We start from the raw sequence: 14,796 nt of genomic DNA on the forward strand, positions 1-14,796 counted from the left end.
ACCAATTAAGTGCAAAGTTATGATGAGCAAGAGTGCCTCTACAAAAATTGTGAATTATATGGCCCCAGGGTCAGGGGTTCTGGTGTAAGGGTGGGGCTCTTTGAAAATTTTCTTCTCTGTCTCTTGGTATGAAGCAGATGAACTACCTATATAGGGTGGGGGGCTCTACTTATATACTGGAAATGAATTAATTGTTTGAAATCTGGTCCTTTGTATTTATAAAACATTTATACTTTTTGATAGGCAATTTTAAGGGTGCCTTTTAAAAATTTGTGCAACCTAGGGTCAGAGTGTTAGTGGCACTACTGATTATTGATGAATATTACTGATTAGTTGGAGTGCATTTTGTTCCCTACCCTGCATATGGGTATTCAGTAACCAAGCTAAGCGACTGCTAAGTTTATTGTTATGATGATCAATGGTGCTCTTTCAAAATTGTGAATGCCATATAGCATCTGGCTTAAAACATGTTATTGAATCAAATTCAATACACTGTAACTGGAAAGTTGTTGCATAATGCTCAGGTGACCTATAAGGCCCGTGGGCCTCTTGTTTATTAAGTTCTTGAATATTCTGCCGAATTTTCTTCATACTGTCTTTATTTACATCCGATTAGTTCAGTTAAATAATTCTTATGGTTATATAAAAATAGTTTACAATAGATACTCCCCAGCCAAGGAGTGTGTAAGATATGAAAGGAAATTGTCATGAATTTCCGGATAATAATGGCGTGGTATAGCATGGTGAATAAAAATTGAAAAATTTTAAACTAGTAAAACTTGTTTTGAATAATTATGCTCTTCAGCTGCAAATGAAAAAAAAAGATATTTTTCTACATTTTGCATTCGCAAGCGCTCGCCAAAATTCCTTGAACGTTCACTCTGCTGAACAGGCCTCTGTTTACCTCCGTCAGGGCGTCTTGAGCTATTTCGCATCACTGAGATGATAATGTTTTGGTTTCTTTTACGACAATCTCTTTTGCATCGGTTGTAATTGATGGCTAAGACTCCACTGAGCGCCATTCATTAAATCATTGATGATAAAGACGCGTGATACACATCACACCGCGTACGATGCATGAACTCAGCTGATTGCAGTAGAAAGTGGGAGGGGGAGGAGCTTTCTTTTCAGAGGATGTTTTATCAATTCTGATTGGACATTATTCAGTCTATGTGTAGTGCCCTTTAGTTAGGTGACAGGCAGTCAATATGCTATTGCTTTTTGCTTTAGACAGTGCCCCGTCCCCAACATATGCACGTGAATTCACTCAACATGTTCAAGTTACTCAGAGTAAATGATAGCCAGAATAACTAAGGGGTGGGGCGCATTTTTGTATCATTTTATTTTTAAAAATAATACGTGTGAAGTTTTCTTATAAAAAACTTAGGATTTCATAATTTAACAGATAAACAATTCAGTATGCATTCACAGAAATCACATATTCTCTCTTCCTCCGTCGTACTTTCTCGTTGAATATTCAATAACATTACTTCTAAAATAGTATTCGTTTACCCTCTCCTGTCTCAAAATTAAATGAAAGTAACTGACACATTCACTAAATATCAATCAAATTACTTCGTAAATAAAAATAAAGATTTTTTTGTCACAGATTCTGATGCCCTAAAGAGATACGAAGCTGTAAAGACTCAAATAGGATTTGTATGGTGGAGTTTAAGAAGAAAACAAGATAAAATTTATGTGATACTCGATGGTGTTGACCTGGATTTAAAAATCAAAGGTAACATATATCTCTCTCTCTCTCTCTCTCTCTCTCTCTCTCTCTCAAGCGAAATTCGCTGCATGCACTTGATCACGAAGTGACTGTTACGATTTTACACCCTGCAGGGGAAAATTAAAAATATCAAACAGTAATGTCATCATTGTCAAACTGAAGATTAATTAAGCAGCAACCAGTTTACTAAGATGCCACAATTCTTTCTTCTGGTAAGAGAAAAATGCATGGAAATATTTGTAGTAATTATCTATAGAGGATTTTAATCATTTTATTAATTTTTTATTTTATATTTTTATTTTTATATTATATTTCTTAAGACAGACATGAAGGCTTTAAAATAACATAATATGTCCTGTATTATGTCCGTCCTTCTATCTAGGTAAACGTCCGTCTATCAGAATTTTCGTGTCCGGCTCCCAACATTTATACTTTTTCGTCTAGAATTATAAGTAGATTGTGTGTCGCACATCAAAAGAGTGCTGCATTATTTTTATTACCGGTATATACTTTACAGCAATCTGTAAAACAAATGTTATGATATAAGAGAAATTCAAACTTTTTTATTTATCAATCAATGGTCAAGCAGAATTTAGACTGCAGAGAATTGCTTGTCAAATAAATGAGTCTTTATTTATGTTTTAGCTCACAAGAGCTGAAGGTATTGTACTTTATAGTAACGCATTTTAATTGTATACTGTAGAATTTAAGATTGACAACATGCTGGGACACATTGTGAATCTGAGAGAAGAAGACTATCTGTGTGTTGAAGTAAGTAAACAATGGTTTCTGCGGTCCATTTCATTTAAATTTAACATCCTTGTGATCATATCCTGCACAAGTACAGTGTGTAGAATCACTTATTCCTATCTGAAAGTAATCAACTGTAGTTAAGAAAATTATGACGAGTTATTGTCGACACTATATTACAAATATAATTGAAATAAGTGATACATGTAGATATATTCTGCTAACCAGGCAAGTAATATTATTAAATAAATATGGGAGAGGGTTAATTATGTAATCATACTAGAATATCGATAATCAATAATTTTTTAAACCTAAATTAAATTTTCAGGTAGTCGGGAGTTACAACAATAACAAGGTTACACTGGCTGTCAGTGATTTCTGTGACAGTGCAACCGACTTAAGTAAGGAGATTGGAAAACCAAAATCCACTTCTGACTTCTGTAGATATGTAAACAAAAAGGTAAGAACAGAACTGTCGCTGTAAGTAAAAAATGTTATTATTTGAACACTGATTTGTGATCTAAAAGTAACTGTAACAAAGGATCACTTCATTATAGATAGGGATTTGACCTATAGGACCGGGCTTGGTTTTTTTCTCTACAAAAGCCTTGTCGATTTCCGTTCTGATTAATGGCATTAGGCTGAATACATATAATAATTTGTTTTTACTAAATCTTTTTTCAGCGAGTAGAGGTAGGAGGAACCCTTTCATTGATTTCCTGAGTTTGTTATCTCAAAATGTAATAATTGATATTTTTCTTAACTTCTCAAGAAGCATAATGGTAATGTTTACTGCCTCTTAAATTCTATTCTTTATGTTTAGGTACATGTAATTTTATCCGTGAATGTAGTGAAACATTGCATCAATGTGTGCAAATTATATAGGCCTAAATCAAATCCGAGGAGTACAGTTACTGATATGTATGTAGCCAAAATCAATGTTATTAAATTCTAAGGAATATGTATAATTGACATTCATCGCAGCTCAATGCTGCCAAGCTCAATGCTGCCAAGAGTACCTGTATTGAGTAACACAGAGTGAGTTATTCTTGTCCTCGGAGAAAGTGTGCGTCTTCTGAGGTTTGTTCCGCCTGACTGACAACTGTACATTGGATTTTTACGATTTGATATCTCTTTAGTGTTTCTTATATCAAGAATGGGCATGCATAAAGGATATATAATTGAAGGAAAATACACAAGGCTATAAAAAATATTAAAATAGTCTTTGAAAAGGCGAAAATTAAAAACTTTAAAAAGTGTGGTACCAAGTGGATTCGAACCCCTGACTTTAAAATGTTAGTCTGTACGGTATAAAAGTCAGCGCTTATATCAACTGAGCTAGTCTGACTATAGTATTTCTAGGTATAAATTTGAAGCACATTATCAAAATCAGGTTTCCTTATTTTTTGTAGGTTTTTTGTGAATTTCGACCCTAGGGCAGGGGTGCCCCTAAAAAAAACCTTTCTTAAATTAATCTTTACATCCAAACCTATCAAAATATCACAATTTTATTTAGGGGCAGGCCTGCCCTGAAGGACTTCTACACCAAAATTCATGCAAAAATCAACGCTTTATTGGACGAAATGGTGTTTAGGCCAACTTTGGAGGTTTATTGTAAAGTTGTTAATAATAAATTTTAGGTATAAAATACAAATTTGAAAAATTTAGACATAAATACGGTAGAAAATAACAAATAAGGATTAATTATTCAAAGTCACTTTTTCCGGGAAATTGTTCTCTCCTATAGGTCAATTCTTTTGTCAAAGCGAATACATCCTTTATCAGTTTCACGTACTTTATCTTAAAACTTTATAAAAAATGTAATTATTTGAACACTGATTTGTGATCTAAAAGTAACTGTAACAAATTTATCAGTTTCACGTACTTTATCACTATCCATGTAAAAATGTCCCATTGAAACATTTTTTCCCTAGCCTGTCCCCAAATACAGAAAATTGCAGTACTGAAGATATGAATTTCCATTTTTTTTTTTAGCTTGAAGATTGGAAAAAGGTCACTGAGGAGTGCAGTGAAAAAAGCATCAATGAAGAAGAAAACAAAGTCAATGAAGAAGGCCTGGATGACACATTTGAAAGAGGAAGCCAAAATGAGGTAGGTTTTCTAACTGGAGGAATTGGTATCTTACAAGTAAGGACTTTAAAGGGCTTTGTTAAACTATTATACAGTTATGGAATGCGTTCAGAGGGAAAAAGGAAATTTATGGTTCCTCGAGGGAGAAAACAATTTCCTGAAGCGGTGAAGGGAACCATAAGTCATGTATTTCTTTGCTTTTCCTCAGATTGGAGAAATAGGCAGCTTTATGGTATTAATTTTGTATAGAAATAACAGTAGAGGTATAATTATTTCATTTATTTCATCCATCAAATGTAATACTCAGTGATATATGTATAATTTTATATTTATAGACATTTGAGGATAATGAAGCAAATCCATGTACAACCAGTGAATCATTAAATGAAACTATGGAGGAAAGTGAGGTTTGTACTTTATGATTGAAAACACGGGTTCTTCAAAGAGACTATTCAATAGGTTAAAGAGCATTTACAGCTGATAAAAATTTTAAATTTTATGTTTTAGGTTTCGCAAAACCTGTATGCAGCAGAGGCCAAAGACAACTTTGTGGGGGAGTTCAGCGTGCCACTGAGGTACATCAAGTCAGCAGGAGAAGATAGGGCTATAAGAGCGTTGAACCCCACACATCTGGCCGACTTGTTTACGAGTTTCAACGCAAAATTAGGACATGGACTTCAACTCAGCTTTCCTCCAGCAACGGCTGTAATTTTTGAAGAGGAATATCAAGCCAATATGGAGGTGGAGCTCATTGATGGTAATCACACCCATCATGTGATGAAACAGTTGAATGAGCTTCACCCAGAGAGAGAAGACCTAAAAGCCAGGTAATAATCTCAGCCATACATAATAATGATCTCATCAAAGAACAAAAAAAAAAAATGCATACATAAATCAGTTGACAAAGGTGTGATCAAGAAAACCATGTAAATCAAGAGTAGAATATCTGGCACACAGAAACAACTTTTATATGTTTATCTTTTAGAAGTCATCATATACAAAAAAACTATCGACTGGTGCCATGTCCTACCTTGGGTTAGCAAGGAATGAGGAAACAACAAATAGTCTAAAGACATCACAAATAGAGGAACTGAAAATCATGAGGAACATATTATTTCATAAATATGGTGGAAAGTTTTCGATAAAATATCAAGATGATATTTATCAGCTGTATAATGCCGTGGTAAGACATTTTTTTGTTTGCTTTTCATCATACAACTAATATATATATATGTGTAAAACATTGGTCAGGGGATACAAAGATGGTTTGTAGTTGAATATGACTTTTATCCACTTTGCTGTGTGTTTTTATCCCATCGCCAAGGGTCGATGATATAATCCACACAACTTGTTGGGAAAAAAATATATCCAACTCAAAATCATAGATGCTGTATATTTATATATTTAGTATTACACCAAATTTATTATTCAAAAATAAATACGTAGATAAAATATCATTAAAAAGAAAATACAAGTGGTTATTCTTTTAAGTGATTCCATATATATTTCCTTAGTGTATTGGTGATCGAAAGGAAGAAGAAAAGCGAAAAAAGCGGCTACAACACCTAATACGCCTCTCCACCATGGACACCAGTTGCTGGAGCCTGGTGGAAGAAATTGCCCGTCTGTATCCAGCAGTCACCATCTTTTCTTTCCGGGAAGTCAGCTGGTTAAGTGTTGACCAGACTCTGGAGATCCTTCATAAAGTCATCGACGAAGGTATCAGCATTGCCAAAATGAAAAAGTTGTTCAAAGAATGCCCTTCTCCTCCAGAGTCGGCAACACTTGCCTTACAAAGATTGCGAGTACAGGTATGTATTTAAAGATTTTTCAAATAAATGAGGATAAATAAATTTTTCATCTATTGTGCTTTGTAAAAAACAAATAAACGAAATGTTTAATCTTCATTTAGGCTCCCAAAGAAAGGAAAGACAGAAAGAGAAAAAGTGATACATCAAGTAATGCATCGAATGCATCAATTCCCAAGAAGGTAATTAAGTCCAATTGAAAAAGATGTTACACTGGATAAAAAGTCCTTATTGCTTATCTTTCATTACTATGATACAGCTTCTCTTTTTCATCAAGCTTTGTTTGCTTAATAGGTACTGTAGATTCCTGAATATACATGTGGAATTAATCATATATTGCTAAATATCGCAAGAAGCATCAATTACTTACCTTTATTTTTATGGTGCTGAAATCTATGTTACTAAATTTCTTAATCATTCGATCACTAGCTATTTATTATTCTCGTGATGTGCCAATGAAAGGCTCATTCGCGATGATAAGAACTAGTGAAATATGAGGAATTTACAGTACCTTCAACAGAAATAACAGAGACATGCAACAACAGCAATGTAAGGAAAATTGAGTTAAAAGAAAAAAAAGTTCTTATATTCAAGATGATTGTTCTTTAAAGTCAATGTGATCATTACAAAGAGAAAAAAAAATGTGTCTTCCTGACTTTTGTAAATTAATATTTTTGGTTTAAACTTGAAGTTTAAAAATGTGTGTGTGAGAGAGGGGGTGTTCAAGGGAGGGCGTGTGTGTATTTAACAAAACATCAAATATTACTCTTATTTTTTCATAGGTTGAACTGAATGGGTGTGAAATGACTGATCTAAAGGAGGAATGTAGAAATTTACAAGTAAGAAAATTTATGAAATCTTACAGAATACAATTGGGTTTGAAAATTCTATATTATATTTATACTAAAGAAATTTAAACTTCAAATCTTTAATACTAAGGATATAAATAGACAGTAATACAGGTATAAAGTGTGCATTATAGACTTAATTCAGACTTACAATTTTTAAAGTACAATTTGAAGATGATTTCAGGAAGTAATCAATGTTGAACCTCTTTACCATATGTCATATTCATGTATTGTAATAAAATATTCTGCACTTTTTAGCATGATATTGAAGAGAAAAGGAAACTGCGGAGTACCATAGAGGGTGATTTATCTAATTTGCATGATGTGAGTTTTTAACAATTTTACTCTTCGAAAATTTTAGCAAGTTATATCTCTGTAAGGTGCATATATATTATATAATTGATAAAAATGTACAAATTTGTGAAAATGTATTTGTTCCAAAAGATGAAGATTTTTTAGATGCTTCCTTATGAGGATCACTTAAATGCATTAAGCTCAAAAATGCAGTAAATGATTGTTTTATTATACCTTTCATTTTTTTATTAATTTTTTTGACATACATGTAGCTCATGCTAGATTCAGTGATGAAAAATTTCCATTACGTGCACTAAGATTATAAAATCCAGTCATTGTCAAGCACCAATGTATGCAAATGAGACTTAGTAATTCATTGGAATAGCTAGTTTTTAAAATAAAGATTTATATAGGAAAAGAATTTTAAATGCACATCAATTACAATCTTTTTTGTGGATTATTATTATTATATACTTATTTCGTGTATGCTTTTGTTAATACCAAAGTTCTTTTTAACAATTAAGGCTTCATTTTTATTTCCAGAGAGAAGTTCTAAGTACCACAAGAGAGAAAAAAGAGTTAGAGAGAGAATTGTCATCATTAAAGGTAAATAGAAATATATAATATATCATTGCTATACAAGTACTTTAAGATCATTTTCTTACTGACGGATAACAGTAGAATAATCAATATAAGAAATATTGTAAGAGTAATGGCATAATGACTTCACTAGACAAGTAAAATTATGATACCTTTATAATCTATTGCAGGATGATATACAGAACAGCAAAGAAGAAAAAAGAGCTCTAGAAGTAGAAGTGGAATTACTAAAAGTAAGAGAAAATATAACTGTAATACTGCTGTTGTATTATTACGTTTATAATATTATTATTGTATATAAATATTTTCTGTTGTGTTTATAATTATGCAACTTTTGTCATGATAACAAAACTTGATGATTAAATAAGTGAAAGGTCGTACATGTAGATGTAAACAAACTTCGAAATTTGTATATTAGATTTAAGTATGCTTATAATCTATGTATGCTTGCTGCAATATATTTTCATAGTTGTTTTTGCCTTATAGAGTCAAAGATCCAGTCTAAGTCTAAGAATACACGACCTAAAAGAAGACTCATTGCTGTTAAAAGTAAGCAAAATTTTATTTAATCATTGAATTCATATTTTTGGATGTTTTTGGGCCTATAACACACCATAAAACACCTATAACAAACCTGTGGTTATATAATTTGTGAATTTAGCATCCTTTAAAACTGGTGTGCTTTATAGACACAAGAGCTGTTTCAGACAGATGCAGAATTAAATAAGGCAAATGAACATTGAGAGAGAAAACGACAAATTAATTTTAATAGCAAATTGTTGTATTTTTGCATTATTTGAACAGATTTAATTTTTTATTAAATTGAGTCAAAACAATGTACATTTTGTTGTTATAAAGTACTCTAATGCGCTGTGATAAGGTTTCGCGTGTGTCATAGAGATTTGAACTTTGTGGATTTCTAATGGATTTTATAAAGAAAATTACACTGAATGTAAATATATAATTTTGAATAGGATTAAGTCTGTGTCTACATGCTTGTGATTTTTATACCCCCGCAAACGAAGTTTAGGGGGGTATATTGGAATCACCATGTCCGTCTGTCTGTAGACAAGATTTTGTCCGGACTGTTTCTCAGAAACTGTTGGATTGATTTGTCTGAAAATTTATACACTTATTATTCACCATATGAAGGTGTGCACCTGGGATTTTCATCATGATTGGATGATTTTTCTGCATTTTACAGGCGTTTTTTCTTTTTTATTTTGTGATTTTGTTTGGCTCATAACTAGAAAACTATTAGACTTACAATCATCAAACTTGGACAATTTATGCATCTTGGGTAGACGGTGTGTCCCAACCTATTTCAAGGTCACTGTGACCTTTAATTTAAGTGATTTTAAAAAAAAAAAAAAAACTAAGTCTTTAAAATTTAAAAAATGCTAAATTAAGTAAAAACTTATTTTTTATCATATACTTTACAGCAAATTCTGTAACAAATGTTAATGATTTGAGAGGAATTCAGTTTGTCCCATGGGCATAATTATCAGCACTGGTCAAGGAAAATTTTTGATAGCAGAAATGTGCATGTCAAATTAGAGAGAAATTAATGAGTTCATTGTCTGAGTTAACTGGCAAGAACATCATGCAGTATAATATCTTAATTAATCTCTTGGGAGTTGGGCAAAAAGAAATGGCCTTATAGTTGCTTGTGTTAATTAAGAGATCTTGATGGCTGTAGTTCAGATCAAGATCTTTCAATTGGTATAATGTAATGAAAACAAATTGATGTTTTAGTGTATGATTGAAACTGAATTAGTATTGTATAATATAATAAAATTAATTATACATGTTTTCATTGAAAAAAAAATTACATTTCAATTTTTATATATTTGCAACAAATTGCAGTCATGTCTCACTTAGAATTTTATAGTCTAAATAATAATTAATTTTTGATTTTTTTTATTAGATTGTAGCATTTCCATTATTTCATAAAATATTCAATAAACAATTTAAAGCTGCAGATGGATATTTGTTAAGCTCTAACACAGCCAGTTTAGAATTATATGATGTATTATTTGTTTTAATTAATCCCTACACTGTAAGTCTCTTAGAGATGTATGTACAATATTTTAAACATGATAAGAAATGGAAATTAGATCATTGAAATCTGTGTCAATCTGTTAATCAAGCTAGGTTACTTGATTTTCTTGCACCCTAACCAATTTATGATTATCGAACAATATTTGATGGGCGTATCATGCTGTGGCGGGGCACTTTATTAGACAATAGTGAACACCTCTTACTAGATCCATGAAATATTTCTGAATTGGCACCTACTCTGAAAAACCCAGCGGGGGTATTTGTCCCTATTGGACAGTTCTAGTTGTAATTATTGTGATAAAGATTTCTATAGTTTAAATTCAACAATTGGAAATACATGTAAAATATATATTATGAATTAAAATTAGTGGAGAAATCAAAACTTCAAAACAGAATTTGAGAAAAAACTATTTACATGTAATGATGTAAATAATCTCTTGAAACAATGAGTAGATTTTCCATCATTTTGTGTCATCTATTAAACCTTATAAGATGTGTTGCATTATTTTTAGGCATCATCTTGCAAGGAGTATGAAAATGAATCAGCTACACGGGTAAGTAGTTATACATCAAATCAGAAGAGTTTACCCTTTTCCTAAATTGATTTGAGTATAAGTGACAAAATTGAAACATTTTGCATGACAATAACATAAAATTTTCAAATTTTGTTAAATGTTGGCTCTTCAGACATTTATATTTTGTAAATTTGGCCGTTGCTCTTCTTTAACATTAAACTGCCTGAAAAGCCAAACATGGCAAAGGCACTTGCAGTAAATGTTTTGTAATATTTTTTTTTTATTTTACTTTAAATATTCCCAAAAATGGTACCGATTCGTCATTTTGTTATATATATTTATATATATTGCAGATTGACACAAGCATGCCATTTGCAACCCCCGCAACTCAGAGTGTAGGATTCAAACCTCTGCCTGCGCATCCTGCATTTGTAAGTAAATTTTAAAGCAAATGACAATGACATTAAATGCCAAAATTATAATGAATTTTTGCAACAAATAAGTCTGGAAAAAGAGATACGTGTAAATCTAGATCTGATAGCAATTAGTTGCTACTTACATATAGAAGAGGTAAAGCCATTTTTCAAAGAATGAATACTTGTCTGCTTCCGACTCAAGGTAAAATTATTTGTTGGTCCATTTTAAGAAGAAAAGATTTCTCTTGAGAATTTCAAAATATTTTTTGACAGGATAAGAGAAATAAAAAGAAAAGAGGCCATGGGCCAAGTCACTAACCTGAGTAAATTTGGCCATTATTCTTCTTTACCAGATGCATTCCCCCTTTGTAATACACTGTACCTATTGTGACCACACCTTACCCCAAGGGATCTTAATTTAAATAATTTAACATCTCGCTACCAAAGGCTAGCCGGATGCTTCCACATAAGTTTTCAGGTTTCTTTGCCAAATAGTTCTTGAGAAGAAGATTTTAAAAGATCCTTTCTTTATATTCCAATGTAAAACTTAGTGACCCCGCCCTCATGATTTTATTTTTCAATTTAGATTCTTCACTATCCAAGGATGATTCCTCATGAGTTTAAGTTTTTATGGCCCAGTGGCCCTTGAGAAATTCATTTTTACAATTTAAACACCCCTTCACCCATAAATGATTGGTACCAAGTTTGGTTTAAATGGGTCCAGTGGTTATTGAAAAGAAGTCAAAAATGTGAAAAGTTTACAAACAGAAAATTAGTGACAAAATATAATCAGAAAATCTCACTTGAGCCTTCGGTTCAGGTGAGCTAAAAAGATAAATCACAAAAATCTTTTTTAAAAATTTAATCGGCTATTTTAGTCACTTGGGGAGAGTGCAGCCAAACAATCTTTTAAAGATTGTAAAAATGATCTTTTTTTAATCACCTTTGGGTCTCATCTATGGGAGCCGTCCTTACCACATCAGAAAAGATAAATTATGCCAACTTTGCTTCTATCATCTTTAATTATAAGTATCTGGGCTAAAATATATCGATGCAATTCACTCTGCCCAGCATAACTCTGTCCAAAATTTTGCATTGATGTAATAAATTAGTATCCTTAGTCAATGGAAAAATTTCAATAAATTGTTTACAATTTATTGCTTACAAAATTTTAAAAAGCCTGTAAATCAGTTTTACCACTCAAATATATATATATATATATATATATATATATATATATATATATATATATATATATATAAATATATTTATATTTTACAGGGTATCGCAGAAGAGAAATGTGTCACCGCAGAGGTTGTAGAGTACAACAATAAGAGGGTGTACTTGGGCGTTTTAGAACTTGACAATTTCACATATTGCAAGACTTTCATTGGAAAACTTGACGAACAGTTTTGCTTGTCAAACCTTAATGCCAATTCATTAACACTGAACAAAAAAGATGTACAAAAATTTGGCAAAAAAGAAAAACGATTTCTTATTTTGTCCTGTACTTGTCCTATTAAAGACTTACAATTGGTTATTGACAATGAAAAATGTAAATACATCAATGAAGAAGTTTTGCGTTATTACCAAAAGAAAAAGAACATTTAAAATGAGAATTGTTCAATTGTGAAAAATATGTGGAAAGTTTTATAAGTTGTTAAATCATCGTTCATAAAAGGAGTTTTATTTGTGAAAAGTACAGTTGTCAAGCAATTTTGAAAAATCTGTGAATTGAAATCTGGACATATATTTTCCTTTTCAAACAATTGTTCAGATGTTAAGTTTGATCTTATTAAATGTCAATCTGTAAAAATACATATTAAGGTATTTTGGTCATGTACATCTGTTTGTTTGTTAGTTTTTTTGTGTCCGGCTAATAGATAATGACCTTTTGGCTCCAGCTGTAAGGGGTGAGGGTGTAACGGATTCCAAAAATAAATTAATGCTTTGAAATCTGCTCTTTGAGATCGATAAACCTTTTATGATGAAGTAAAATTTATGTTAAAATTTCAAAAAATTTTAGAATTTTGTGGCACCAGGGTCAGTGCTTCCTGTTAGTTGGGGTGCACAACTAGTTATTATAAAGTGGAAATGCATTTTCTCTTTGTTAGTTGTTACTCTAATCTTCCTCTGGGAATTAAGTAAGCATGCTAAGTGTTTACATGTACATGTGTAGTAATGATTACCAATGATGCCTCTTTCAAAATTGTGAATTTTATAGACTTTGGTTTGAAACAAAGCAAATTCAATTTTTGTTAAGTCGTAAGATGATACTTCAGGTGACCTTTAAAGCCCATGGGCCTCTTGTTGATTAAAGAATCTTCTCTGAGTTGACAAACCTTGGTTTTGATCTAACAACAAATTGTGAAAATATTTTCTTAAAACTTGAAGTGCTGTTTTTAATCAATTTTGTTGATTGGCAATAATTATTCTGATCTTCTAACAACTTTTTATGCATTTCAAGAACTGAATTGTAGCATTCTTAAAAAGCAGTTGTTAAAATATTTTGTGAAATACTTCTAGTATTCTTGAAAAACATTTGTAAATATTTTATAAATTCTTCTAGTATTATTAAAAAGAAGTTGTAAAGATTTTTTTTTTTGAAATACTTCTATAGTATTCTTAACAAGCACTTGTAAATATTTGGAGAAATACATCTAGTATTCGTAACAAGCAGTTGTAAATATATTGTAAATACTTCTAGTATTCTCAACAAGCAGTTGTAAATATATTGTGAAATACTTCTAGTATTCTTAACATTAAGCACTTGTAAATAGTTTGTTAAATACTTTGGGAATTCTTAACAAGCACTTGTTAAAAACATTTTGTGAAATACTTCTGGTATTCTTAACAAGCACTTGTTAAAAATAGTTTGTTAAATACTTCGGGAATTCTTAACAAGCACTTGTTAAAAACATTTTGTGAAATGCTTCTGGTATTCTTAACAAGTACTTGTTAAAATATTTAGTGAAATGCTTCTGGTATTCTTAACAAGTACTTGTTAAAATATTTTGTGAAATACTTCTGGTATTCTTAACAAGCAGTTGTTAAAAAAAATTGTGAAATACTTCTGGAATTCTTAACAAGCACTTGTTAAAATATTTTGTGAAATACTTTGGGTATTCTTAACAAGCACTTGTTAAAATATTTTGTGAAATACTTTGGGTATTCTTAACAAGCACTTGTTAAAATATTTTGTGAAATGCTTCTGGTATTGTTACCAAGCACTTGTTAAAATATTTTGTGAAATATTTATGGTATTCTTAACAAGCAGTTGCTCAAAATATTTTGTGAAATATAAATGGTAATCTTAACAAGCACTTGTTAAAAATATTTTGTGAAATACTTTTGGAATTCTTAACAAGCAGTTGTTAAAATTATTTTGTGAAATACTTCTAAAATTCTTAACAAGCAGTTGTTAAAATATCTTGTAATGGTTTTGGCATTCTTAACAGGCAGTTGTTAAAAATATTTTGTGAAATACTTCTAGTATTCTTAGTGACCAGTTGTTAATTTTCTTTCTGTGAAAGACTTCTGGTATTCTTAACAAGCAGTTGTTAATAATATTATCTGAAATAAAAGGTGAAAAATATGCATAGATTTCAGTATTTTTTGTACTTAACAACTGTACAGAAGTTTTGATTATATGGAATTGATCAAGTTAAAATGGAAGGTGTT

General features: G+C 31.1%; 1 protein-coding gene across 1 annotated transcript; it reads left to right on the forward strand.

Annotated features, from left to right (window-relative positions):
• The first annotated feature begins 1,470 nt into the window (after window positions 1-1,470).
• Window positions 1,471-14,765, forward strand: LOC134270658 (uncharacterized). Its single transcript, XM_062752893.1, is given in 17 exon segments — window positions 1,471-1,738; window positions 2,436-2,503; window positions 2,811-2,942; window positions 4,478-4,816; window positions 4,909-4,980; window positions 5,081-5,400; window positions 5,531-5,756; window positions 6,088-6,384; window positions 6,486-6,563; window positions 7,164-7,220; window positions 7,488-7,557; window positions 8,074-8,129; window positions 8,294-8,356; window positions 8,610-8,672; window positions 10,697-10,738; window positions 11,053-11,130; window positions 12,397-14,765. Coding segments are annotated over 17 exon segments (2,496 nt in total). The 5' UTR covers window positions 1,471-1,533; the 3' UTR covers window positions 12,727-14,765.
• The last annotated feature ends 31 nt before the right edge of the window (window positions 14,766-14,796 follow it).

Source organism: Saccostrea cucullata, unplaced genomic scaffold, assembly GCF_032062105.1.
Source record: "Saccostrea cucullata isolate Sc308-1 unplaced genomic scaffold, CSIRO_AGI_Scuc_v1 ctg468, whole genome shotgun sequence".
Taxonomy (NCBI): Eukaryota; Metazoa; Mollusca; class Bivalvia; order Ostreida; family Ostreidae; genus Saccostrea; species Saccostrea cuccullata.